The sequence below is a fragment of the Myotis brandtii genome, unplaced genomic scaffold (genome assembly GCF_000412655.1).
Source record: "Myotis brandtii unplaced genomic scaffold, ASM41265v1 scaffold1064, whole genome shotgun sequence".
In the NCBI taxonomy this organism is placed as follows: Eukaryota; Metazoa; Chordata; class Mammalia; order Chiroptera; family Vespertilionidae; genus Myotis; species Myotis brandtii.
The window spans coordinates 301,616-325,906 of NW_005353602.1; the positions used below are offsets into that span (position 1 = coordinate 301,616).

The 24,291-nt window shown below is 57.7% G+C and overlaps 2 protein-coding genes across 2 annotated transcripts in view; one reads left to right on the forward strand and one right to left on the reverse strand.

The window, feature by feature from the left end:
- Nucleotides 1–1,363: 1,363 nt before the first annotated feature.
- LOC102244370 (L-serine dehydratase/L-threonine deaminase) lies at nucleotides 1,364–7,900 on the forward strand. The gene is made up of 7 exons (XM_005857017.2): nucleotides 1,364–1,693; nucleotides 2,063–2,102; nucleotides 2,340–2,479; nucleotides 2,578–2,669; nucleotides 3,326–3,553; nucleotides 5,955–6,079; nucleotides 6,739–7,900. The coding sequence occupies exons 1-7, from the start codon at nucleotides 1,541–1,543 to the stop codon at nucleotides 6,927–6,929; spliced, it is 969 nt and encodes a 322-aa protein (XP_005857079.2). The 5' UTR covers nucleotides 1,364–1,540; the 3' UTR covers nucleotides 6,930–7,900.
- Nucleotides 7,901–9,534: 1,634 nt separating this feature from the next.
- The window catches only part of PLBD2 (phospholipase B domain containing 2), a 17,710-nt gene continuing 2,953 nt past the window's right edge, over nucleotides 9,535–24,291 (reverse strand). Inside the window, exons 3-13 of the mRNA XM_005857037.2 lie at nucleotides 20,935–21,028; nucleotides 19,925–20,083; nucleotides 18,415–18,515; nucleotides 17,982–18,196; nucleotides 15,866–15,963; nucleotides 13,241–13,401; nucleotides 12,293–12,388; nucleotides 12,002–12,073; nucleotides 11,267–11,419; nucleotides 10,598–10,760; nucleotides 9,535–10,382 (exon numbers count right to left, since the gene is read on the reverse strand). Coding sequence (XP_005857099.1) covers nucleotides 10,215–10,382; nucleotides 10,598–10,760; nucleotides 11,267–11,419; nucleotides 12,002–12,073; nucleotides 12,293–12,388; nucleotides 13,241–13,401; nucleotides 15,866–15,963; nucleotides 17,982–18,196; nucleotides 18,415–18,515; nucleotides 19,925–20,083; nucleotides 20,935–21,028 — 1,480 coding nt within the window. The 3' untranslated portion in view covers nucleotides 9,535–10,214. The remainder of the gene's footprint in view (nucleotides 10,383–10,597; nucleotides 10,761–11,266; nucleotides 11,420–12,001; nucleotides 12,074–12,292; nucleotides 12,389–13,240; nucleotides 13,402–15,865; nucleotides 15,964–17,981; nucleotides 18,197–18,414; nucleotides 18,516–19,924; nucleotides 20,084–20,934; nucleotides 21,029–24,291) is intronic.

Genomic DNA, 24,291 nt, shown 5'->3' on the forward strand with positions numbered 1-24,291 from the left:
CAGCTGTATACACTCCGGTGCACACAGGCCTGCACGTGAGCTTCAGGGCGCCCACATCACTGCGGCTCCGCACCCTGTATGCCCAGCGCACGCCTGGGGGCGTCCCGCTGGGGAGGGGCTCATTGTGCCTGTGGAAGGTCCGAGGGGGGGGGGCAGCAGGAGGGGACAGCTTGTCCCTCCGAGAGGGGAGGCTATGCGGGCTGTTGAGCCCTCCTGCCCTCGGTCTCATCGATATTCCTGTCCGGGCCGAGCGGACAAGAGAGCTTTGTTGAGGGGCCAGGGAGAGAGCCGGCCAGAGCTGGGGGCGGGGGGGGGGTGTGCATGCACCACCCTGTGTACAGACAGACCCCCTGCTCACACCTGCTCACAGACAGACAGACAGGAGGCCGGGCCTGGGCAGGGAGTGAGTTCCGGTGGAAGACCCCGCAGTTCTGGGACGATGAGGGCGGTGAGGACGGTGACGATGGTGACACTGCCCAAGACCGAGTTCTGGGCTCCTTCCATGCGTGCGCTGTCCCGTCATCTATTCCCGGGCGAGCAGAGGGCCAGAGGGAGGCTCCAGGAGGCACAGGGACGGCCGGGGCCGCGCAGCTAGTGAACGGCCGTCAGCATTTGAACCCTGGTCGGCCTGGGTGTTACCCATGATGCCATCGGCCCCTGGATAACACAGGAGTCCTAAAAGGATGGCAGTGGGAGGTGATCAAGAACTCCGTCCATCCCGGCCCCTGTGGCTCAGTGGTTGAGCATCGATCAACCCATGAACCAAGAGGTCACCTGTTCGATCCCAGTCAGGGCACCTGCCCGGATTGCGGGCTTGATCCCCAGCGTGGGGCGTGCAGGAGGCCGCCAATTGATGTTTCTCGCTCATCGCTGTTTCTATCTCTCTCTCCCTCTCCCTGACCCTCTCTCTAAAATCAATAAAAAGATATTAAAAATTAAAAAATAAAGAGCTGTGTCCCGATTGCACGTTTGGGGGTCAGACTGCTGGTTCCAGTGCCAGAGCACCCCTCTTCCCGCCCGTGCCTCAGCTTCCCTTCCTGTGAGATGGGAGCATGGTGGCAGCCGCTTCCTCCAGGGTTTGTTTCTCGGGTCCCATGATGTGCCAGCACTTGCTGGCGGCCTCAGTGCAGGGCCTCTGGGGGCCTCCTGGCTGGCTGCCCCACCGTCCTTGGGCCGGAGGAATTGTTTGCAAAGAAAGAAGCTGAGGCTGTGGAAGGGCAGTGATAGGAAAGGGAGAGGGAGAGGCCAGGAAGCAGCCAGGGAGGAACAGCCAGCTTCCCTTTCCCCTCCGGGCAGCCCCAGGCCTCGGGCCAGGGGGCGTGGCCGGCCTGGGGGATGTGGCCAGCCCTGCCCACAGGATAAAACTGGCACCTGGTAGCCCTGGGACAATTCAGAAGACAGCCTACCTGTCCATCGACCCTCCCTCCATCTGCGCGTGGGCTGTCCACCCAGCCCGTCCACCTAGACCACCCCCGGCCTCCCCCTCGCTCTCCTGGTCCAGCCACCAGCTCCGCCGCCTCTGCCCTCCCTTCCCCCCGCGATGGCCTCCCGGGAGCCCCTGCACGTGAAGACCCCGATCCGAGACAGCATGGCCCTGTCCAAGGTGGCCGGCACCAGCGTCTACATCAAGATGGACAGTGGCCAGCCCTCGGGCTCCTTCAAGATCAGGGGCATCGGCCACCTCTGCCAGAAGGTACAGGACGGCTTCAGGGAGGGTGACAGGTCCTCTTTCCTCGATGGGCAGGGCCGGTGCCATGGGAGACCCTAGGAGCTCCAGGCAAGGCTGCCCGCGAGGCCCACGCACCCACCACTAGCGCTTCCTCTGGGGAAGGGGTGCCCGTCACCAGGGTCCCCTAGGGCTGATCCCAGAGCTCTCAGCTGCCTGCCTCTCCCTCCCTCCCTGAGCCAGGCTCCTGGGGAGGGGAGGGGAGATGTCGCTTGAGAGGCTGGGGCAGTAAAGTTCTGAAACCACTCAGTTAGAACCCAGGGGCTGGGCGGGTAGGACTCGAGGTGAGAGGAGAGAGCCCAGGGGCAGCCTGACCCCCTCCCCTCGTTTCCACAGAAGGCCGAGCAAGGCTGCAAACACTTCGTCTGCTGCTCAGGTAAGCGGCCTGCACGCCTCCTCCTGCCCTCTGCTGTGTATCCCGGGGCAGGAGCTCCACCTCTCTGGGCCCTGGTGTCCCCAGCCGGGAGCCGGGAGCCGTTGCAAATGTTTGCAGCCAGCCCAATTTGGAATTTCAGCGGGGAGGCCTGAGGCCACCCAGGGGGGTTCAGAGGCCGGAGGTTGGGCCCCCAGGCTGTCCCGAACTGACACACTCTCTACCCACCACCCCTGGCAGCGGGCAACGCGGGCATGGCAGCCGCCTACGCGGCCAGGAGGCTGGGCATCCCCGCCACCATCGTCGTGCCCAAGACCACACCTGCCCTCACCGTCGAGCGGCTCAGAAGTGAGGGCGCCACGGTCGAGGTGGTGGGTGAGGTGAGTGCCGACCTAGAGCGGGGACCGTGGAGGGCAGCTGGTGGCAGAGGAGGGCACCCCGACCACTCACCTCCTCCGCATCCCCCGTGGTCTTGCAGACGTTGGAGGAGGCCCACAAGCTGGCCACGGCCCTGGCGAAGAACAACTCAGACTGGGTCTTCGTCTCTCCCTTCGACGACCCCCTTATCTGGTACATGGAGCCCAGGGTGGCATCCACCCCCTGACCACTGGGTGGGCGCCTGCCACAAGGCACGTGGGCACATTCTTACGCACAGCAGTTGCACATGTGTGTGCACACACCATCACCCAGCAGCACACACGTGTGCTCCGACGCCCATCCTCCGCGGCCGTGAGCGATCGCGAGCTCAGATGCCCAGTGCCTGCGGCTGCGTGCCCGGGAGCAGGTCCCGGGACCAGGATTTCAGGGAAAGCCGTTGACTTGGGAGGTGATTCCCGAGCGGAGGGGGACGGGAGATGAGGCAGGAAAGACGCCTCGAACGGGCTCTCCTGGGCAGGGCACTGCTGTGGCAGCTGGAGCTTGATTTCCTGGGGGCCCCTGGGAGCCAGTGGAACATGCACCAGTTACCCAGCGGCAGGAGAGGATGCTGGGTGCTTATTCACTCACACAGGCCCTGCATGAGGGGTGTCCTCAGGGCTGTCACCTGTCTGAACAGCCAGGTGTCACACACAGAGGCAGCGCCGGGGGCCAACGGGAGCCTCCAGGTAGAGATGCAGATGCTGGCAGCTGGAAGTCAGGGAGGAGACCAGCCCCGAGGACAAGTGGCAGAGGACCCCTGCCCCAGCCCTGGGCCCCAGCCCTGACCCGGTCCCTCCCCCACCCTCCAGGGACGGCCACACTTCCATCGTGAAGGAGCTGAAGGAGACGCTGAGAGCAAAGCCGGGGGCCATCGCGCTGTCGGTGGGGGGCGGCGGCCTCTTGTGCGGAGTGGTCCAGGGGCTGCAGGAGGTGGGCTGGGGGGACGTGCCCATCATCGCCATGGAGACCAAGGGAGCCCACAGCTTCCACGCTGCCACCTCTGCGGGCAAGCTCGTCCCTCTGGACCAGGTTACCAGGTGAGCAGCCGGGCTGCCTTCATCAGGGGTTCAGCACCCCCTTGGTGCTGGCTGCAGGTAGGTCCTGGCGCCCCTTTTATAGGTAAGGAAACTGAGGCTCTGTTCACCTGCCCAGACCCACAGCCAGTGAGCGGTTGGTCCCGCGGGGACTGAGCCCATGTCTGCACGGCCCTGAACCATGAACGTCACACTTCCTCGTGCAAAAAGGTCTAATATTCATCCTGTATTGAGTTCCTCTGTGGCAGGGTTTTGCACTCTTCCTTGAATTTTTTTTATATGTATTTTTTTAAATATATATTTTATTGATTTTTTACAATATGTATTTTTTTAAATATATATTTTACTGATTTTTTACAGAGAGGAAAGGAGAGGGATAGAGAGTTAGAAACATCGATGAGAGAAACATCGATCAGCTGCCTCCTGCACACCCCCTACTGGGAATATGCCCGCAACCAAGGTACATGCCCTTGACCGGAATCAAACCTGGGACCCTTCAGTCCGCAGGCTGACGCTCTATCCACTGAGCCAAACCGGTTACGGCCCTTGAATTTTTTAATATGTGTTTTTATTGATTTCAGAGAGGAGGGGAGAGTGAGAGATAGAAACATCAATGATGAGAGAGGATCATCGATCGGCTGCCTCCTGCACGCCCCCCATAATTGAGCTCACAATCCGGGCATGTGCCCTGACCGGGAATCAAACGGTGACCTCCTGGTTCATAGGTGGATGACCAACCACTGAGCCATGCCAGCTGGGCTGCACCCTTCATTCGTTTGCCAACCACTTACTGAGCCCCTAACATGTGCAAGACCCCGGCTGATGTGGGGAGAGAGGTGGATAAACACGGCTCCTGCTCCCACAGAGTTCACATCCCAGCCCAAACCTTTGGCACATGGTGTTTAATTAGGATTAGGTGTGGCTGCTTTATATAGGAATCCAGACAGTGATTTAAACGAGATTGGATTTTATTTCCTCTCTTACTAAAAAAAGAAAAGTCTAGAGGGAGGCAATCCAGGGGCAGCTCTATGAAGCCAGGTGCCCAGGTCCCTTGTTTGTTCTCCGCCGTCCTTATTACGTGGCCTCGTGGGCCAAAATAGCTGCCTAAGTGCCAACCCTCACACCCACACTCCATCTGGCAGGAAGGAGGGCAGAAGCTAAGCCCCTCCCTTTAAAGACAGACACAATATTCCACTTTCCTCTCATTGGCCAGAACTCAGTCACATGGCCACACCTGCTGCAAGGGAGGCTGGGAAATGTCTTCCTACCAGGTGTCGCTGTGTGCAGCTAGAATAGCCAGTGGTCGGCGAACTGCGGCTCGCGAGCCACATGCGGCTCTTTGGCCCCTTGAGTGTGGCTCTTCCACAAAATACCACGTGCGGGCGCGTACAGTGCGATTGAAACTTCGTGGCCCATGCGCAGAAGTTGGTATTTTGTGGAAGAGCCACACTCAAGGGGCCAAAGAGCCGCATGTGGCTCGAGAGCCGCGGTTTGCCGACCACTGGGACAGGTCTCTGCCACAGATGGGGCAGACTGAGCCGAGGTAAGAACTTCTGATTCCTGAGCCCAGCACCCGGGGCTGTTGTGTGGGCCTCTGCTCCTACAGTGCTGGGAGTGAAGGAGCCATTGTTGAGCACCTACTATGGGCCATATGCTGGCCTAAGGGCTGAGCTGGTCCAGGCCAGGAGATGCTCACGGGCGAATGGGGAATGAGCTGGGAGCAGAACCAGGGCTGTCTCTGGGGAGGCTGGTTACAGGGCAGGTCCTGGAGGTACTCGGGTCCCGTTTGCAGTCCCAGCACCACGGCTCCCTGGCCAAGTGACGGCACACGCTCTGCCTCAGTCCTCCCTTCTGTGAAACTGAACCAATGAACTACAAGAATTGTTGTGGGAATGAATGGCACCGAACGCTTTCTGGGGAAGTGGTGTGTGTGTGTGTGTGTGTGTGTGTGAGAGAGTGATATGGGGAGGATCATTTGAGAATTCCACCTGGGGCCATGGGACTGAGTGCGCCCCCTGGAGGACTCCTTGGAGGAGGCAGCCTTAATCCTGAGCCTTGAAGGACAGGGTGGGACTTGGGCAGGTGAAGGTGACAACCTGGAGCTGAGGCTGGGAGTCGTCAAGGAAGCACGAGGGGCCTTGCAGGTGTTTGTTGAGTCAAGTTGAACAGAAATGATGCCATTTGCCCCCATTCCAACAGTCTCATTAGAAGCCCCGCTCTGTTTGGGAGGCCCCTGGGACGTTAGCTATAGAGGGCACCCCGCCCCCATGCCCATGGACCCCAGTCCCTCCTCCCTCTCACATCCAACTTTGTCTCTTTCTCTCCCTCTCTATTCTGATCTCCACTTCCCTCCTCTCTCCTACCTCTATTTCCCCCATTCCCATTCTCCATGCCCCTCCCCCAGTGTGGCCAAGGCTCTGTGTGTGAGGACCGTGGGGGCTCAAGCCCTGAAGCTGTTTCAGGAACACCCCATTTTCTCAGAAGTTATCTCCGACCAGGAGGCTGTAGCCGCCATTGAGAAGTTTGTGGGTATGTGCCAAGTCCTTTCGAGACCCAACCTGCTGGTTCAGGAACCAAGTGGCTGTCCTGGCCACTTGGTATGCCAGGGGATTCCATCGCTGCAGGTTTATCCACAGATCTGTCTCCCATCCCCTTCCTAGGACTCCCCATTGAATACGATGCAGTAGTAAAAATAGAAAGGCCAAAGGCACAAATGAAGAAGCCTGATAACCGGAAAGCAGGGAATCATAACTATTTTTAAATGTTCGTTCTGAGCTTCCTGGCAGCCAGGGTGAAAAGGGAAAGTATAGGCCTCAGTGATGGATTCAGAATGGGGTCTGTAACTAGGTTGGACTCTCTGGGTTCAGCCTAGGATAAGGAGGGTTACACACACACACACACACACACACACACAGTAGCACTAACGCTGCCACTTAATCTCCTGTCCCAGCAGTCAGTCTGGCTAATGACCATGGCACTCTCGCTCAGATGATGCCTCAGAACCCTTCTCACCACACTGCGCAGGCGATGACAGCCCTTCCATCCGTGTCAGCGCTAACGATGAGACCTCGCTCGGGGCTTGGGCGGTCAGGAAAGTGATGGAAGGACCTGAGTGTGGCCAGGGCTGAGCGGACTGGCTCCTCACCCCCGGGGTTTACCAATCGCCCTCCCGCTCTGTCCCCTGGCAGATGATGAGAAGATCCTGGTGGAGCCGGCCTGCGGGGCAGCCCTGGCCGCTGTCTACAGCAACGTGGTTCAGAAGCTGCAAGGAGAAGGGAAGCTTCGCACCCCGCTGTCCTCAATCGTAATCATCGTCTGTGGGGGCAGCAACATCAGTCTGGCCCAGCTGCAGGACCTCAAGAAGCAGCTGGGCATGTAGAATGCGCTGCCCAAGTGACGGTCTCCCGGCCCCGGGAGACCCCTGCCAGGGCTGGAGTGTGACCCAGCGCCTCGTTGTACATATCACGCTTGTGTCTGGTCGCGAGCCTGCGGCCAGGCCAGTCGGTGCTTGCCTGTGCCCATGAGCCCATGGGGCGGAGGGGGACATGCTTCGCAGTCGGGGCAGGGGGAGGGGCAGGTGTCAGTGGCCAGCGAGGCTGACTGACCCCCTGCTGCCTGTGTGACTGCCCTGTGACCGTCCCTCGCCACCCCTGCCAGGGCGACACGGCCCTCATGTAACATACCCGGTCCCCAGAGCAGGGTGGGCGCGAGGGACCGAGGTCACACCAGAGGCTCCCCCTGGGAGCACCGTGTGCCCACCAGGCTCTCCACCTGGGGAGGTGGACAGGCCCGCAGCCCAGGCTGAGGAACCGTCTTTATTTTACTCCCAGGAAGCCCACCCCCACCCTTACCCATTTTTCTAATGTGCACACATTTTCATTGAAAAATAAGTATTTATAACGCAAAGAGCCTTTGAGTTTCTCCATCATCACTGTCTTCCTCCCTTCCCTCCTCCCACCCCATCACGCCTGCTCCCAGCCCTGCTATCAGCAGTGAGCACCCCCAACCGCCACCTCCAGCCCCAGGAACCCTGGGGCCCCACATGAAACTCAAGACCGCCCCCCCCACCCCACCCAGCTTGCAAGCCAGAGGGCGGGAAGCTGGTGAGGGAGGTGGCGCTGAACAAGAGGGGATTGGGGTGGGGCGAGGGAGGAGTGGTTTAATCCCAGAACCACGGGGAGCAGGTAGTGAGCCCCCATCCCTGGTGGTGTGTACCCCGACACTGGACAATCATCTCAGGGGCAAGGAAGGAGTGGACGCGAAGTTAGTGTCAGGCAAACCCTCTGAAACATGAAGCCCTCTCTCAAGGAGGCGGGAGCCTCGAGGGCAGGGAGGGGCCCCATAGCCCCTCAGGAATGTCCCAGAACCCCGATAGCAGCCGCTGGCCACCTTATTGGATCCCCAAGTTCAAAGCGAAGTTGGAAGCCACTCTAATCTCTCCGGACACCAGGCCATGAGCCCAGGCTGGCAGGGTCCCCCACCCACCCCAACAACGAGCTGAGGCTGAGATTTGGGGAGGAGTGGAAAACCCGCCCTCAGCCCACACCAGCCTCAGGCCTTCCGACCTCCATGCGTGTTTTAAACACCTCAGCCCCGCGGCCCAGAATAGCCCCTGGGGATAGAGTGGAACTACATGGGGCCCAGCCCGGGAAACCTGCTCCGTGTGGGACAGCTTCCAGCTCCCACGGTCCCGCCTGGAGGGGCACGGAACCCCCACGAGGCAAGGCAGCCCCCTCTGCCCACTAGAGGATCCGAGGCGCAGGGGGCTGGGGCCAACCAGCTGCCAGACACCTGTCCATCAGGGAAGGGCAGAGGCCACAGAGGAGTAGCAGCTGCCACTGTGGAGCTGAGGACTGTGGGAAACTCCAGGGCGCAGGTGCCGAGAGAAGTGGCCTCTCTGGCAGCCTCTGCAGCGGTGGGTCCTGTCTTTGCCGGGTCAGCGGAAGCCCCAGTGGGCCACCAGGCATGACGCCCCAACCTCTGTTCACAATCACTCCAGCTACATGGCTGTCCCGCCTCCCAGAAAGCAGAGGGGCCAGAATCATGCTGGGGAGAAGCCTGGAGTGGCCCTCCCGACAGAACGGCCCTGGAGGACCCCCCATCACCAAGCCTCCCAGCCTGGACTTCCTCCAGACCATGTCTCAGCATCGTGCAGACCCGTGTTATTTACTCCTTTGACTCCCTCGCCGACGTCACCCTCCCTAGGAGCAGGGACTTTTTTGTGCCTTTAGTTATAAGGCAGCCACAGGGTCGTACACAGGCCCTGGCATGTGCTAAGTGATGGGTAAGGCTTGCTGGTGAGTGAATGCTGAGGGGGTCACAGCCACCACGGTGGCGAATCTTTACACGCCACCCCCCGAAGTGCTGCTCACATCCTCACCCCATTTCTCAGAGGAGGAACCCAGGCCCAGAGAGGTCAGGCCCCACTGCTAGCAGGAGGTGGAGACAGGATTTGAACTCAGGTCTCCGGCTCCAGGGCGGGTGCTTTCCTCTCCCAGGCACACAGCACTGGGCGAGTCTCATCTCCAGTGTGGGTTTGTGGGTATGAACAGACAGGGCGGGACCCTGCTTTGTGTTGCTCTGTACCCCACAGTAGGACTTGGGGAGCTCTTGTGGTTAACAGGTCCCAGAAAAGGACCCAGAACAAAGTAGGTGCTCAATAAACATCAGATGGATATGGGTGGGTGGATGGGTATATGGGTGGATGGATGGATGAATAAATGAATGAATGAATGAATGGGTATATGGGTGGGTGGATGGATGGATGAGTGGATGAATGGGTATATGGGTGGATGGATGGATGACTGGAAAACAGATGGATAGAGAGATGGGTGGATGGGTGATATGTAGGTGGATGGATGGGTGTGGGTGGATAGATGGGTGGATAAATATGTAGATGGACAATGGGTGGGTGGGTTGGCAAATAAATGGATAGATGGACAGACAAAAGGATGAACAGAAAGATGCAAGGAGGACAGTGCAGATCCCAGTCTTGAGAAAAGGCACGGACCCAGCCTTCCCCACTGCCCAAAAGCACAGCACAGGGCACGGCCTCTCTCATTTAATCATCACAGCCTGCGAGTTGGTACCTGCAGCAGGGGAACCGTGGGCACTGCCTGAGGCCAGGGGCACGCCCACGTTGGGGCGGGGCATGAGGCTGGAGCAGGCGTGACACTCCTGCCTGGTCCTGGAGAGAGGACCCTCGGGCCTCAGCCATAGTCGCCAGGAACTTTGGTTTGTTTGTGTTTGTGTTCGTTTCCGTCCTGGAGGAAGCTGTCCAGTGGGGACACGGCTGTTTCCCGAGGGGGCGGGGAGCTGGGGCGGGGATCGGCGCCAGCCACAGGGAACACCCAGGCCTTGGGGCTGAAACCCACGGGGCCCCCAAGACCTGGTCCCTCCGCAGGGGCAGCACGAGGGGGGGAGGAGGGGAGAGAAGCAGAGAGAACAGAGAGAGAACAGGGAAAAGAAGAAGACAGAGGCAGAGGCGGAGGAGGCAGAATGGCACTCACCCACTCCTGAGAGGGACTCAGTCCCGCGCCCCACCCAGGAGGAGGTGCCCAGATGAGCATGAACCTGGCAGACCCGGGTCCCCGCTCTGGGCACAACAGGGGGCAAAGGCCACAGACGGACCGGGCAGGAGGTCACGGCGGCGGCAGAGGCGGCCTCAGTCCCACGAGACCTTGACGGGCAAGAACTTCCAGAGGTCGGGCTGGCCCATGTGCAGCAGGCCGCCGAAGGGCGAGGTGCTCCACTGGAAAGGGGGCACCTGGTCCCACGTGGGGCCACTGGCTGCCACCAGGCGCAAGGCCTTGGCCAGGGCCATGCTGGTCACCTGGGACCCGGGGCAGAGCGATGGCTGAGTGTCGGCCCAGGCTGGGCTCCAAGCCAACCCAACCAGGGGCCCCGGCACCCACCCAGCCTGGACCACCCCAGCCCGATTCTGACCCTGACTCCGCCCTGCCCTCTGCCTCGGCCCAGCCTGCACCCCACCCCCTTCCCAGCCATCACGGTGACCGAGCCCACCCACAGCCCCGGGCCCTGGCAGACCTTGGCATCGATGCCCCCGTGGGAGCGCTGCTGCAGCGCCTGGAACGGGTAGGAGCCGTTGGCCGGGTTGAGGTCGGAGCGCGCCGAGATGGCGTTCTCCCCGTTGGGCTGCGGCCTGCAGGCCTTGCACAGTGACAGGGGGTCGTGCAGGAAGTCATTGTACCTGGATGTGGGAAGGGAGGGACCGGTCGTGCTGGGAAGGGGGTGGGGGGGTGAGGACCAAACTCCTCCAGGCAGCAGCCCCAGAACACAGTCCCTTTCAGCGAGCCACCCGCCTCCCGCTGCTGGGGTCCCTCCCCCTCCACCTCATCACCCTGCCCTCCGTCCTCCATCCTCCGAGGAGGACGCCCTCTTGTCCCACTAGAGCATTTCTGGGGCCTGACAGTCCCCGTTACGCATCCGCTCAGTGTGCTCGGTGCATCTCCACATCACGGACGGGGTGGCCCTGAGGACAGTGGGGGGCCTGCTCTGTGCCTGCGTCTCCAGTACCAAGCCCAGCGCCAGCACACGGCGCTCACGCAGCCGCAGGTCAGTGTCCCCGCCTGTAGGGGAGGCCGGCGTCGGGACTCACGCTTTGTGGGGCCGCACCCCTGCCGTGAGGTCTGAATGAGTGACAGCGAGCAGCACAGAGCGTGCCACGTGACTCCGGGCTCGCTGTCCCCCACGCACCTCATCAGCTGGATCATGGAGTCCACGTCGTGCACCAGCGACTGGTTCCGCCGGAAGATCTGGGCCCGAGGGTTCCTGTCGTAGGAGAACCAGTCCCCGTACTGGGCCACCAGGCCCGGCAGCCCACTGGCGTTGAACACGGACTCGAAGGACCTGCGGGGATGAGAGCGGTCACTCATGGCCCCCACTGACCTCGCCTGGCCGCGGCCGGGAGGCGGAGGGGCGGGCAGGACAGCAACAACAATGACCTGTTTGTGCTGCGGGGTGGCCTGGCGAGTGGCCAAGCTCAGGCTCGGGGGGGCCCAAGAGACCTGCTCCCAACCCTGGATTCATCACCACCCAGCTAGGGAGCCTTGGGAAAAGGAACTCTCTCGGGGCCTCAGTGTCGCCCTCTGTGAAATGGGAACAGGAGCTGTGGCTAGCACAGTCTAAGGACCAAACGACATCACCAGGTGAAGCCCAGTGCGGTCCCGAGGGGATGGAGGAGCAGCCAGTTAAAGGGGACCCAGCGCGGGAGCCATGGCGGGGTCAGCGCCCACGACGGCTCACCCCCATCACCCTGCAGACCAGAAGTCATACGGATGCTGACTTAAGCGCCACGCTGTACCCCACACCGCCAGGGCTTTCCGGGCCAGAGAAGGGGTGGGGTGGGTTTTTGGCTCGCAGGGCCCCTGACAGCGGGGAGAGCTGAGCGAGGGGACGGGGCAGACACAGGAGGCGAGGAGGGACGCCTACGGTATGTTGTAGCTGGCCCAGTAGGTCTTCTCGTAGAGCTCCGCGGTCTTGTCGGCCACCACCACCATGCCCCTGGGCGAGAGAGGGCAGGGCGGTGAGGAAGGGCTCCTGTGGGCTCTGCCTGCTCCAGGGCCCCAGGGGCTCCACGGCCTGCAGGCAGGTTACGCCCTGAATCTTGAGCCCCAACAGGGCTGCCTTCTCTGCCGACCTCGCCTTCCTTAGGTTTTCTCTCCCACATGCTGCAGCCTCCGGGTCTCTGCCTGGAGCCCGGCCCCTCCCCAGGGCACTCACGGGATCTGCTCCAGGATGGTGAGCACCCTGCTCCCAGGGCTGGGCCCACCCGGCACGAACGCCTTGTAGTCCACGATCATCCACTGGTTGTTGTACCTGCCGGGCGCAAGGAGGGAGGACTGAATGGAGCTTGGAGCCGCTGGGCCAGCCCCCCCTGCTCTGATAGTCAAGCCCTCGCCCACCCACGCCCACCTCCTCGACGGCCCTCCCCACTGTCCCCAAGCTCTCAAGTTCCAAAGTCTCTTCCTGTCCTTCCCCCGGGGCCTTTCCCGGGTGGAGAAGCCCGCAGAAGAGCTTCCCTCCCCAGCCTCAGTTTCCCCCGAGTGTAAAACAAGGGAGGGTGCCCGGGCTGGTGTTGCTCAGTGGCTAGAGCGGCAGTTCTCAACCTGAAGAGTCTCGGGTTCAATGCCCAGTTAAGGGCACGTGCTTGGGTTGCAGGTTCAATCCCTGGCCCTGGTCAGGGTGCGTGTGAAAGGCAATCAACCGATGAGTCTCTCTCAGATCAATGTTCTCTCTCCCCCCTCCCTTCCAGTCTCTCTAGAAAGCCATGGAAAGGTATCCTTGGGTGAGGATTAAACAACAAAGCAAAGCCCTAACTGGTTTGGCTCAGTGGATAGAGCGTCGGCCTGCGGACTGAAGGGTCCCAGGTTCGATCCCGGTCAAGGGCATGTACCTTGGTTGCGGGCACATCCCCAGTAGGAGGTGTGCAGGAGGCAGGTGATCGATGTTTCTCTCTCATCGATGTCTCTAACTCTCTATCCCTCTCCCTTCCTCTCTGTAAAAAATCAATAAAATATATTTAAAAAAAAAAAAAAAAAAACAAGGGAGGGGACCCTTGTGAGGATCGTGAAAGGGCTCTGCAGAGGGCGAGGGGCACAGAGGGTCTGAGCGTCAGGGGGAGGTTGGTCCCTCTCTCGGGGGGGAGGCCACGGCCGGAAGCCCACTCACGTTCCGCTGTTGAACCTCTTGAAGGTCTCTGCCCAGGTGTCCCCGTCCGAGGCCAGGCGGTTGGCCACGATGTTGCGCACCCACTCCATCACGCAGTCCTGGGGCTGCACCAACTTCCACAGGGACGGGTTCCTGTTGCCGATGGTGGTCTCCAGGGTCACCTGCGGGGGAGCCGAGGGGGCGGCATGAAGAGCCACCTGGCTACAGCCGGCGCATGCGGCTTCGTCGGCGCTCACGGTGACCACGTTTCAAAACCTCACGTTCCTCCCTGGGGCCGGATGGGCACTGCGGGGACTCGTGACCACACATCAGCTTTGCCCGGGACGAGCCCTGAAGAGCCCAGGGGCCGTGTCTAGGGACCCCCCAGGCGGTCGACTCTTCCCCAGAGAGTGGCAGCCGTTTCCACCCTGCCCTGCAGTTTCCCAGGGGGCTGGGGGGCTTGAGCTGCTGGCCCCCAGATGGCCTTCGTCTCCGCACTCACAGGCCTCCCGGGAAAAGGAGAGCACGGCTACTGATGGCCTGCGGGCTGCAAGGTAAACTGAGGCCAAGGAGGCTAGAGACTTGCCCAGGGTCCTGCTGGTAAGCGGGTGGTCCAAGATGCGACCCCCCACCTTCCAGCTCCCCAATCAGGGCTTGTTCCCCACAGCAGGACACTCGCATGCTTCTCCCCTTTTCATACAAAACTGACAAACAGCTAAGAGAGCAGCAGCCGTAAATGTGACCGTAAAAGAGGAATCTGCCGGCCGGTGTGGCTCAGTGGTTGAGCGTTGACCAATGCACTAAGAGGTCATTGGTTCAATTCCCAGGCAGGGCACATGCCCGGGTTGTGGGCTCGATCCCCAGTAGGGGGCGTGCAGGAGGCAGACAACTCATGATGTTTCTCTCTAATCGCTGTTTTTCTCTCTCCCTCTCCCTTCCTCTCTCTTTAAAAATCAATAAAAACATATTTTTTAAAAAAGAATAAAAGAGGAATCTGCACAGCAGGCCTGAGTTGCGATGCCCAGGCAGGGACAGCTTCTCCCCTCCCCGCACCCTCTGGCTCTTAGCAGCCACAGCCATCACCAGGGCTGAGACCAGCTCGGTCCCCAAAGCCCCACCCCCTGGGAGCGAGGGGCAGTGCGGAGTCACTTTCCTCTCTCTCCAGCAGGGGGCTCTTAACCTGGGGCAGTTCTCAGGGAGCCTGCAGACTTGGATGGGGAAACCAGTACATTTTATTTCCACTAACGTCAAACTGAATTCCCACCTCCTCCATTGTTAACACAGGCTATGCCCCACGGAGGTATGAGGGTACCTGAGCTGTCTCGGACAGAAATCACACGCTGCCCCACCAGGTGGCCATATCGTTTACGTCCCGCGTTACTTCTAAGTGACTCAGGCGGCACCTGCGCCTGCACCTTCTGCTCCAGCACAAACATTTCAGGCTGACTTAGATAACATTCTGATAAACACATTTCAACAGGACGGGTGTCCTTTCTAATCCCGCATGTTTTGGTTTACACACTTAAAACATTGCTTTGGGGTGGGGGCCACAGCTCCCAGACAGCCGAGGGGTCTGTGCACAAAGCCAGTTAAGGACCCGGATGGGAGGTAAATGTCCACCTGGACACTTTCTGGGTAACTGATTGCACCATTTCCATGTTCCCCACCTGGGACTGAGCACGGGGCTGCCCTCACCCACCGCTTGGCCCTCTCACACCTGTTTCAACTTAAGGGACTAAATCCCACGCTCCCCTCAAAAGCTAACAGAATAGAGCCCGCCCCCCTCCCACCCCCAGCGAATTGGCATCTTTAAAGCCATGTTTTTCTCCTCTGCGTGTTGCCCTGGCGATCGCAGGGCTCGCTGCCCCGGGGAGGGTGCCAGGCTCCGATTTCTAAATGTGTTTGGACCCCCTCCAGGAAAAGCCGGTAAAAACAACACCTCGTAAACATTTATTCAGAAAACCTGGCCAGGTTAGAGGGGTTTTGTGCAAAGCAAGAGAGAAGGCGGTGTTTCAGCGAGGTCGCGCGGGAGAGGGACGGCTCTCCTCGCTGAGGTCAAGGCCGTTTCCGAAGGCCCCGAGACCAGCGATTTCTGAGGAGCTGTGTTACAGTGCAGAGGCCCAGGCCGGCGGCAGGCTCAGGATGCCCAGGAGGGCCCTGCGGATCTGCATTTAAGAAGCCCCACTCTGTCCAGCCAGCGTGGCTCAGTGGTTGAGCGTTGACCCATGACCCAGGAGGTCACAGTTCGAATCCAGGTAGGGCACATGCCTGGGTTGTGGGCTGGATCCCCAGTGTGGGGCGTGCAGGAGGCAGCCAATCAATGATTCTCTCTCATCACTGATGTTTCTATCTCTCTCTCCCTCTCCCTTCCTCTCTAAAAATCAATTTTTTAAAAATATATTAAGAAAAAAAAAAGCCCACCTACCCCCCTATGGACAGGTACTAGCTTTATCAGGGGGTCACTTCGTAAGCTATATAAACGTCTCATCACTACGCTGCACACCTGAAACTAACAATGTTGTATATCAACTGCAATTGAGTAATTTTTTTAAAGGAAGCCCCGACCAGTAGTCCAAGTGCCTGCCCGCCCACCGCTGCTGTGTGAGGAGCACCCGGGGAGGACGGGGTCAGGGGAGGGAGACTCACCAGCCCGCTGCTCAGGACGTAGAAGTCATCACAGGAGAAGATGGTGCCGGGGTAGGACGAGAAGACCAGCTTGTTGCCAGGAGCCAGGGGAGAATCCTCTGTGGGGGGACAGGGCCGGAGTGGGGGTGCTGGTCAGACAAGCCCACGTGGGGGGCCCCACCCCCACCCATCCAGACTTGGGAGGGTCCCGGTGGGGAGCAGCAGGCCTCAGAGGAAGCCCCACACATTTCTTTTTTTTTTTAATTTAAATTCTTTATTGTTCAAAGTATTACATAAGTCTCCTTTTTCCCCATTGACCTCTCCCCGGCCGCCCCCACCCCCGCACACACACATTTCTTTCTGCTATTTAGCAAGCCAGGTGTGTGTGTGTATGTGTGTGTGGGTGTGTGTGAATGCTAGTAACTATATATACTGACTGTTTACTAGTACCGTTTTTAGCTTTCTTTTTTTTTTAAATGTTTTTATTGATTTTAGAGAGAGAAGAAGGGAGAGAGACAGAAACATTGATGAGAGAGAACCATCAATTGGCTGCCTCCTGCAGGCCCCTTACTGGAGATCGAGCCTGCAACCCGGGGGGCATGTGCTCTGACCCGGAATCGAACCAGTGACTTCTTGGTTCAGGGGTCAATGCTCAACCACCTGCGCCACACTGGCTGGGCTGGCTTCCCTTTTGTTTTGTTTTTTATTACCAAGACCTACTGCAAAAAATGTAATCCAGAGGGCAATACCCAGGAATCTGAGAGCATGGGCTTTGTTTGGGGGGATTCTTTTCCCCGGCTTTATCGAGATATAATTAACAAATACAAATGGTCAATATTTAAGGTACACAATGGGATGAGTTAAATCGCTGTGAAATGATGACCATAATCCAGCTAATTGGCACGTCCACCACCTCACACAGTCCCCTGTTAGTGTGTGTGGTGCGAACGCCTAAGTTCTACTCTCTTAGCAGAGTCCAAGTATAGAACAGCATTGCTAACGGGAGTCACCACCCTATGTTAGGACCCCAGAGCTTCCTCATCTTCTAACCGGAAGCTTGTACTCCCTCTTCCCCCCGCACCCCCAGCCTCTGGCAACCACCAATCTACTCTCTGCTTCTATGACTTCGACTTTTTTATATTCTCTATATAAGGGGTATCATGCAGTATTTGTCTTTTTGTGTCTGGCTTATTTCACTTAGCATACTACCCTCAAGGTCCATCCATGTTGTTGTGAATAACAGGCTTGCTTTCTTTTTTACGGCTGAATAATATTCCAGTGTGTGTGTGTGTGTGTGTGTGTGTGTGTGTTTGTACCATATTTTCTTTATCCGTTCACCCATCGATGGCCACATGGGCACTTAGGTTGTTTCCATATCTCAGTGGCTACCTCTAGGGTTGACCCTGAGGCTAGGGGTAGGGGAGGCCCTCTGGGGTACTGGGCCTTTTGACAGCAAGGTTGCATTCGTGCATTCCTCCTGTGGTTTGCAGAAATGCTGTGATTCTTTCCGTGCTTGCATCCATGCCATTGCAATGGGCTCTGCAGCTCCTCACATCGAATGGTGGGGGCTAGTCACCACCTCCGGAATCTGAGCTGGTCACCTGACTTGCTTCGAGCATCCGAATGCTCTGCCTGTTGTTTAACCAGCTCTCACGAGGCCTTCCACACTTCCCTGCCCACATGTCAGGTGAACAAGCCCGAGCTGGCCATGAAGTCCAGCTGCCCCATCATGCCAGCTGACAGCCAACCGCACGCCCAGGAATGAGGCCATGCTAGATCAGCCAGCTGGCCCCGGCTGATCCTGAAGCATCAGTGAGCCAGCCAAGATCAGCCAGGTCTGCCCCAGGACAACAAAACCACCCAGCTGACCCATAGACATGTGACCCCCTCAAAATGGTGGTTTTAAGCTTTTGTTGTTTTAAATGCGGAGGCGATTTGTTATGCAGCACTAGCTAATGAATACAGCTTGTGAAATAAACATTTCCTAAGAGGAAATTAACATGCTAAACCTACGATGAGCTCTTCGAATGGCCCTTCAGTGACCACAGAGTGCCTAAGGCCAAGGCCCACATCTCCTAGCACCCTTCCCCCACCCCTGCCCGTGTGCCCACACACAGATACACTCACAGCCACCCACCTTGGGGGCCTTCTTGGAACTGGAACCAGTACTTCTTGATGATGCGCAACATGTTCTGGTAGGAGTTCCAGGTATTGTGGGCGACCAGGAGGTCACTGTGGCCGGGCAGCAGCTTGATGAGGGCGGAGCAGGAGCCAGAGCCCAAAGTGTGCTTGGTCTTGGTCTTATTCAGGGCCAGCTCTAGGTCCTCCAGGTCCCCAGAGATCTGCAACAGGCTGAGGAGGCCGGGCACCCCACCGGGTTATGTGCCTGCTCTGAGTCTGTCACAGACCCACGTCACAGAGGAGGAAACAGCCTCTGGGGGGTTGGGGACAGGTGATCGGTCCAAGACCACGGAGCCAGGAAGTGGCACAGCCAGTACGGGGCCCAGGTCTGTCTGACTATGAGGTGTGTGCCCTCTCCCCTGCCCTGTCCACTCTGGGGTGGCACTTACAGGAAGCCCAAGGGTTTGATGGTGAACTTCCCTGTCGGGAAGGCCACGCTGCCTTCATAGCTGTCCTCTAGGCCCTTCAGCTGCAGGAGGGTCAGCCGCACCTGAGGAGGGGGCAGAGGGGGTGAGGCCTCTTCCAGGCTCACACCTTCTCCTGCCTGGGGTCCAGACAGAGCAGGAGAGGCCTAGGTGCACCGGCCAGGCTCCAGCCAGCCCTGACCCACCACCTACCTCTCCATGCCAAGCACCCTCCTGCCTTCAATTAATTAACTATGTCCCTGCCCTGTGCCAACTTCCAAATCACGCCCACTTAAGAGCCCAGCTTAAAGCCACCTCCTCCAGGAAGCCTCCCAGGGTGTTCTGAGTTTAGCTACTGGCTGTGCTGCTGCCTCAGGACACCTGTCTCATGTGGCTGACTTCTCCCCCCATCGTCACTGTCATTGTTCTGTAACCATGGGGTATCATCACTGTGTTCCCACGGGGCCTTGAACTGTGCTGGGCACATGCCAGGTACTTCGTAAGCATCTGCCAGATGGATGGTGTGTCGGTGGGTAGACAGATGAATGGATAGATGGGTGAATGGGTGGGTGGATAGATGGGTGGATGGGTGAATGGGAGGGAGGAAGAGCCTGTTCTAGTGAGGGTAGGAGCAGGTGGGTGGGCGGGTGGACAGTGAGAAATCCTGAGGGACAGGTGCACACCTGGCCCAGGTGAGGTGGAGGTGCTCACTGACACTGGCAGGCACTTCCAGAGACCGCCGTGGTGTGCGCTTCACAGTTAAACTTGAGGGGTGCCAGGGGGTCCATACATGAATGACTTCGTTAATGACCTGGCCAGCGGCCCCCAGGCACAGTGCCCTGCCTGGGTCTCTGGGCTAATCAGCAGCTCACCTGGCTCAGGAAACAACAGCCACTGCGCCCCAACTTCCTGGGTTTTCTAGTTTCCCCTTCCTTTTCTATGAAGACTTTTCTAATGCAGTCAACCCAGCGCCTCCCTTGCATGCAAGTAAAACAGCGCGCTGACAACCGTCCTCTTCTATGAAGACTTTTCTAATGCAGTCAACCCAGCCGCCTCCCTTGCATGCAAGTAAAACAGCGCGCTGACAACGCACTACAGGGACTCTGACGGCAGGAGGGCAGAATGGGCTGGAGAGAGAGGGGGAGGCCAGGAGGGACAGCTGGAGCTCCATCACGCGGATGGATGGATGGATGGATGGATGGAAGGAAGGAAGGTAGCAGGAGGGCAGAATGGGCTGGAGAGAGAGAGACAGGGAGGCCAGGAGGGACAGCTGGAGCTCCATCACGTGGATGGATGGATGGATGGAAGGATGGATGGATGGAAGGATGGAAGGAAGGACGGGTGGAGACTGGACAGATGGATGAATGGCAGGTCTATTTGGAGGGAGGGAGACAACGATGGCCACATCCAAGGGCTGGCCAGGAAGGGCGGGACCCAGGTCCCCACAGCAGACCCAACCCGCGCCCCATCCCACTGAGCACGCGGCCCCGCCCACCTGGTGCCAGTAGGTGGAGTCCTTGTTCAGCTCCACCTGCCTCTGCATCCACTCCAGGTTGGCTTCCAGGAAGCCCTTGAGCCTCTCGCAGTAACCGACCTCGTACTCGAAGGGGCCGCAGTAGTTCACCACCGTGTTCATCCAGTGCATATAGATGAGCTGCGGGGGGCGAGGCGGGCGAGGTGGGTGAGGGCAGGGCAGCGGGCTGCGCTCTCCCCTGCGGACCCCACCGGCTCCCCACTTGGGTTAAGAGTCCTCACCCAGAGCCCCGGGCCTCTGCTCACACTGGCTCCTCTCCCTGACGGCCCTTCTCGCCCGGTCAGCGCTTACCCCAAGCAGGGCCCGACGCCGGACATCTCCCTCCGCTGAAACCCGTTAGCCTTCGAAGTCTGTCCTAGATTACACACCCTGTTACCAGGACCCCCACTCTATATATGTGTTTGGCACGTGTGCCGGGGGTTGCCCACCCCTGGGCTGGGGTGTGGGGGGAAAAAGAAAGGTGACTGCTGATGTGTATGGGGTTTCTTTCTGGGGTGATAAGAATGTTCTGGAATTAGACAGTGGTGATGGCTGCACAACCTTATGAAGATACTAAAAAAACCCACTGAATCAGACATTTAAAATAGAGAGTTTTACGGCCTATGAACTGTATCTCAATATAAATGACTGATGACTGAATGAATGGGAATGGCAGGCACCACATTTAGGGTGGGGCACCTCAAGGGGAAGGGAAAACAGGGGGAATGGGTTGGGAGGGGGGCTGCAATAATGTCAGCAACATTGTAGGTTTTAGTTTGGGTGCTCACGTGATCACTATGCTTTATAACTTGGAATACATTATGTGTTTTTTGTATGCATTCAGTGGAACCTCGTGGAAACGTTTAAGGAATGCACGTGAGCCTTTCTCCCCAGCCACTCTGCACAGACCTCGGCGCCGTCCGAAGCTCCCTGGGGACACGTTGGTGGGGAGTGGGGGAGGCAGGAGCCCCGGTGTCCCCACCTGGCCTTACCTCCTCGGTCACGGCGGCCTCCACCACGCCCGCCGCGTAGGCCTGCAGGCTGTCATTGTAGTGGCCATTGGTGTGCAGCTCCAGAAAGGCCCACCTGAGAGGGAGGGGAGGGGACACGTGGTCAGCCCAGGGACAGGTGCAGAGCGGCCCTCCGCTCGGCACAGAGCTGTCCCCAGTGTTAAACCATCCCAACACCAGCGACGAACTGCCTTCAATGAGCATCTGTCTGTCTGTCCCTGTGCACTTGTCAGGCTAAACCCCTAAAAGAGAAAAGGCTGGGTCGCAGGGAACATGTATTTTTAATTTGAATGAATACTGACAAGCTGCCTCCCCCAAGAACTGAAATAACCTTCATTCCCGCCTCTGTGCCAGGCACTGTTCTAGTCACTCGCATGTCTATTAACTCGTTTTTTAAATATGTTTTTTATTGCTTTTAGAGAGAGAGAGGAAGGGAGAGGAAGAGAAAACATTGATGTGAGAGAGAAACATGGATCGGCCGCCTCCTGCGTGCTCCCCACTGGGATTGAGCCTGCAACCCGGGCATGTACCCTGACCCGGAATGGAACCGGCGACTCCGTGCACCAGGTCGACACTCAAACAACGGAGCCACACCGCCCAGGGCTATTTTCTTAATTTTACTGGTCATTTATAATTCTTTTGGTTCCTGTCCTTCACTCATTTTTCTCCGTTGTGTTTTTTTAAATCTTTTCTTATGGCTGGGTGAAATTCTCTGCATATGTATTAGCCCTTGGCTTGTCACTAATATTGGAAAAATGTTTGTGTTTTCATCGATCTTTGCTTTTGCACATAGAGGTTTCATTTTCATGCAGCCAAATCTATCAGCCTTCTCCTGGGTGGGTCTGGATTTTATCCTTGCTCAAAGACCCAAAACCAGTCCCCCAGGTGACTCCTGGAACTAGGAGGAAAACATCTAAGACAATTTCTATTAAGGCAAGGAGGGCAGCGGGAAGACACTTAGGTGACCTTGAAGAGGCCCCAGGAGGAGGCGGAGCCAGGCTCGCCAGGACTGGCAGCTGAAATGCCACCAGGAGCTCTAGGACAGGAATAGCTCTGTCCGGAGGAGAGTGTGGAGAGGAAAGACTAGCAAACCACCCCCACCACCACCTCAGCCCCGAGGCTTCCAGCAGGCCAGCCTGAGTGCCCACTGGGCACCAGACACGCAGGGTGGACAAGGATGAATGACACCCAGCTCCGGCCTTCGGAGAGCTAATGGGGGTAGTGTACACAGATAATGACATAACAGGGTGTGGATGCAAAGGGGCCACGTGCTAAGGGGAGGCCTGCATGGCAACCTTGCCAACTCAGAGACCTAAAGCAACCGCGAAGATGGCCTGGAATGAAAACTTTCCAACTAAAAGCAGTTTGTGGTGGGTACTCATGTCCTAGGCAGGGCTTTTCCCTGACAAAGGTCAACCTTCCCCGAGCCTGTCTCTTTTTGTGACTAAGATAACCTACCTAATAACATGCCTTTGGAATATCAAAGTAATTCCCCCCCCCACCCTAAAACACAGGCCCCCGCATTCTTGTCATCAGGCTAATTGTTAACTGTTAACTACCCTTTACCCGCCTGTGTCAGAGAAGTATGTGCCTATGCCTTTTACCTTTTATCCAATCCCACGTTTCCCCGCTTGGCTTTCTCCCGCCTCCCGAATCTACCACCAATGGATTTCATGGGACCCGCTGAGGTCTTCTTTGACTCTGGTGTATGAAATAAATGGTAGGACTGCCATCTTCCAGAGCATTTGCTCAATCCCTTGGGATTCTGCTTCCTGGCAATTGTCATCAGTTTGGCTCAAATAAACTGACAAAAATTCTTACAGGTTTGGACGCTTCCTATGTTGACAGAGCTCACAGCGGTTATCCACAGAAAGGAAAAAACCTCCTACATCCACCCCACCTTTCTGAACGGCTGGGATTTTTACCATGAAAAGTTCATTGCTTTTATAATAATTACCAACATTTTAAAAAGCGCGGCATGGCTTCTTTCAAGCTGGGCAGGAAGAAGGCTGCGTGGAAAGTGGCATTTCCCCTCCCCCGCCCCTGCCAGGCCGCAGTACCCCAAATATGGCGTTAGTCACTGCCTTACGCAACAGAGTGCCACCTTATCCCAAGGGCCTCTGGGGTGATTCCGTTCAGATGGCTCTTATTCATTTCGCCTGAGTCTTCAGAAAACCCAGGTGGACAGGTACCCACCTACCTTCCCAGAAGGCTCGGGTGAGGGAGGTTTTGCTCCCAGCTCCCAGCTCCTGTGCTGGAGTTGCCGGGGCTGAGCTCTGCAGATCCTTCGATTGCCTCGGGCCCTAAGCCCTAATCAGATTCCTTCTGATCCGGGGAGGTTGTCCCAGGCTCAGCACTGAGATAGGGCTGCTGTCCCCCGCCACCTACAGCAAATGTCCTAGATCTCTGATTGCAAACCTGAACTGCTGTCTCAGTCGGCACCCCCTGCCCGCCCAGCCTCAGCTCCTCGTCTGTAAAATGGGAAGGCTTGGGCGTCAGCAACTGTGCCGGTGGACAACTTTGAGAAACTCTGCCTCAATCCCTGGGCAAAACAAAAACACCCACAAGAGGGTGTTTCTAAGCTAAATGAGCCCAGTAAAGGCTGCTTTTTTTCTGGGATCATGTCCTTGCTGCTTGCTTGGTTCTTAAAATAGCTGATCCCTTATGAGATACAATTGACAGAGGTAGATAAGGATTGTTCTGTTTTGTTTTTAATGTGCTTGCCCGACAAAAATTAAAAGTTGGCAGCATGGGATCTGTGAAACCAATCTTTTTCCACACTGATTTTTTTAAAATACATTTTTATTGATTTCAGAGAGGAAGGGAGAGGGAGAGAGAAACATCAAAGATGAGAATCATTGATCGGCTGCCTCCTACAGGCCCCACACTGGGGATCGGGCCCACAACCCAGGCGTGTGCCCTGACTGGGAATCGAACCATGACTTCCTGGTTCATAGGTCAATGCTCAACCACTGAGCCACACTGACTTTGTCTGATTTTATGTCAGGGGTGGCTAGTGCCTCTGAGAAGCCAGTTGGGCAAATTCAGACCTTTTGTGTGAGATGGGCAGGGGGTCACCCCACTTCAGTGTACAGCATTCCTGGGATGCCCTCACGAGGTAGGGTGCCCACCTTATCTGTGGCTGTGACCCCTTTCTCATTCTTGAATGTGTATGTTTATCTTGCATCTCTTTTTTAAAAATATTTTTTATTTTTTACAGAGAGGGAGAGGGATAGAGAATTAGAAACATTGATCAGCTGCCTCCTGCACACCCCCCACTGGGGATGTGCCCGCAACCAAGGTACATGCCCTTGACCGGAATCGAACCTGGGACCCTTC